The sequence below is a fragment of the Apodemus sylvaticus genome, chromosome 2 (genome assembly GCF_947179515.1).
Source record: "Apodemus sylvaticus chromosome 2, mApoSyl1.1, whole genome shotgun sequence".
Taxonomy (NCBI): Eukaryota; Metazoa; Chordata; class Mammalia; order Rodentia; family Muridae; genus Apodemus; species Apodemus sylvaticus.
In genome coordinates, this window is record NC_067473.1 from 120964498 (window position 1) to 120967563 (window position 3066).

Sequence of the window (3066 nt, forward strand, 5' to 3'; positions counted from 1 at the left end):
TAGGAAGGTTTTCATTTTTGCAACAGTATAGGACACATATGTACTAAATGTTCATTAAAGGAAATAATGAGCTCTACATAAAATGCCCATTGTGTTCCTCATGTCCTTTAGGCTGGCCACTCTGAAGTCTGGAGACTCCTCCTTCACATAGAAGGAGAAGAAGACTCCTATGGAGCCTATCCTTCAAGATGGGTGGATACTTTTAATTTAATCAGGACCTTAAAATTAGATGGCACTAAGTTTATTATAACTGTAGTTTATTTACCACCCTGATTTTACATGCCAAAATAGAGAAGAGTAAGAGTATGTTCACAATGATATTTCTCAGGGTCTTTTCACAGAGACTCATATCAAAAGTTTAAAGTCATAGGTTTGATGCAGAGTCATTAAGACTTTAAAGAAAGACCACAATTTTAAACTGCTTGGAAAAGGAACATGGCTCCCTCATTGTATTGTTTTGGTCATGTTTGTCTTTTCTATTTCATGCAGGGAAAGTGGTGATGAGTCATTAACACAGCTGAATTGACACTCCCAGGCTACATGACAAGGCACTGCATGAGAAAATATGCATGACATGTCTATAGAAGTCATTCTGTGCCAAAAACAGTTCTATAGTTGGTGGGTATTTATACAGCATGTTTTTTCACACTTAGGGTCCTCTAACACAGGAACAGGACTGACTGTCCATATGTTCTAGATGAGGTAACTGGAGCTTTGAGTGCTTAAGGTCACACTTGAAGAAATGGCAGCATGTAGAATTTGATTCAGGGTCCATTTGTTCTAGAGATTAACTAAGACTATTAAGACTGGCTGGGCAGTGTTGGCACATGTCTTTATTCCAACCACTTGGGAGGTAGAGGCTGTAAGAGCTCTAGTTCAGAGCTTGCCTGGTCTATAGGATGAGCTCTAGGACAGACAGGGCTATACAGATAAATATTGTTTGAGAAACAGCGGGTAAGGAGAACGAAGAGAGGAGAGGGAAGAGGAAAAATGTAGTATGTGGGGAGGGGAGCACACACCACACAAACAGACAAGCAAACACACATATATAGAGAAACAGACAGACAGACAGACAGACAGACAGAACGGAGAATGAATGATTGGTGTGTTGGTAAAGGAGCAGAATAAAGTAGATACTGAAATAAAATGTTCCGGCACACTGGAACACAGTCGCCTAGAAGAGCATATTTCTAATTATATGCAATCTTCACCATTCAAATTCATCAGAAAGGTAAAGCTATTATGTGTCTGACAATCAAGTAAGATGCAGCTCTTGCCCCAGATAAGACAAACTCATGGACCATGAAAGGGAATGATTCTTAGAACTCATGAAAATGTTTAATGTACAGGAAAGTTTATACTCAGAGGTAGCCCCACAATAGTACACACAATTCAGCATTGATTGGAAGGCATTAGGACAGTGTGGACAGTGAAGGTGGCTTTGAGGTGGTATGAGCTGGAGCTGAGTTTGGTGACATGGAATCAAGATGAGGTGACATCTGGTTGACAGCTTGGTGTTGGTTGACATTTGTGAACAAGGCTGCATTCTGTAAGGAAGAGTTTTGTCTTTTCTTGTCAGGTTTTTCTATTTGCTTCCTACCCACATACAATGAATAAAGACAACTTACTGCACACTGACACAAACATGAAAATCATCTTGTTTTCTGAAGTGAGTGTTGGGATCTCAGCTAATGGTCTCCTTTTTTTTGCCCACATCTGCATGCTCCTTGGTGGGAACAGGCCTAAGCCCATTGATCTCTACATTGCTTTCTTGTCCCTAACCCAACTAATGCTGCTTACAACTATGGGACTCATAGCCATGGACATGTTTATGCCTTGGGGGAGATGGGGTGTTAACACATGCCAATCACTTATCTGTTTGCACAGCCTTCTTTGGTGCCTTGCCCTTTGTGCAGCCTGCCTCCTGAATGTCCTTTGGACCATCACTCTTAGTCCTAGAAATTCCTGTTTAACAAAGTTTAAACATAAATCTCCGCATCATATCTCAGGCACCTTTCTTTTCCTCTGTGTTCTCTATATGTCTTTCAGCAGTCACTTCTTCATATCAATTATTGCTACCCCCAACTTGACCTCAGAGAGTTTTATGTATGTTACTCAGTCCTGCTCACTTCTACCTGTGAGTTACTCCAGAACAAGCATCTTTTCCACAATGTCCATCAGGGAAGCATTTGTAATTGTTCTCATGGCCCTGTCCAGCAGGTACATGGTGGCTCTCCTATGGAGGCACAAGAAGCAGGCTCAGTATCTTCACAGCACCAGTCTTTCTTCAAAAGTCTCCCCAGAGCAAAGGGCCACCAGGACCATCATGCTGCTCATGAGCTTCTTTGTGGTTCTCTGCACCTTGGACACTGTTGTCTTTTACTCAAGGATGATGTTCAAGGATGGCCCAATATTCTACTGTGTACAAATTATTGTGGCCCATAGCTATGCCACAGTCAGTCCTTTTGTGTTTATTTGCAATGAAAAGCATATAATTAAGCTTTGGAAGTCAATGTGTGGCAGCAAAATAAATATTTGATTTTTCAAGGATGGATATGGTTCCTTAATATAATCCAATATATTGTTATCAGAGCTATGTATCACGACATATTGAGAATACACTCTCGCTGTGAAATTATATTTTTCTGATAAATCTGTTTACTTTGTGTGTACAAAAGTCTATGAAAGAAAATCAAACCACGAACAACATTGTTTTTTGAAATCTAAGGTTTGTTTTAAAAATTTATTTTTTTATTTATTCACTTCACATTCCAATATCAGTACTCCTCTCCTCCCTGTGCACTTTCACAGAAGTCCTCCCTCAATTACCCTCTCCCCTTCTCTTCTCACAAGGGGATCTCTCTCTGAGTATTGTCCGCACCAATCTGGCACAAGTCCCTGCAGGAATAGGCACATTCTCACTCACTGTGGCCAGACAAGGAAGTACAGTTAGGGGAACAGGACCCACAGGCAAGCAACAGATTCAGGGACAGCCCCCATCTGGTTCTTGGGAGACCTGCATAAAGACAAGCTGCATATCTGCTACGTATTTGCAGAGGCCCTAGT

General features: G+C 41.1%; 1 protein-coding gene across 1 annotated transcript; it reads left to right on the forward strand.

The window, feature by feature from the left end:
* Positions 1–574: 574 nt before the first annotated feature.
* Positions 575–2539, forward strand: LOC127677548 (vomeronasal type-1 receptor 44-like). The gene is made up of 2 exons (XM_052172608.1): positions 575–622; positions 1580–2539. Exons 1-2 carry the CDS (start codon positions 575–577, stop codon positions 2537–2539), a joined length of 1008 nt encoding a protein of 335 aa, XP_052028568.1.
* The last annotated feature ends 527 nt before the right edge of the window (positions 2540–3066 follow it).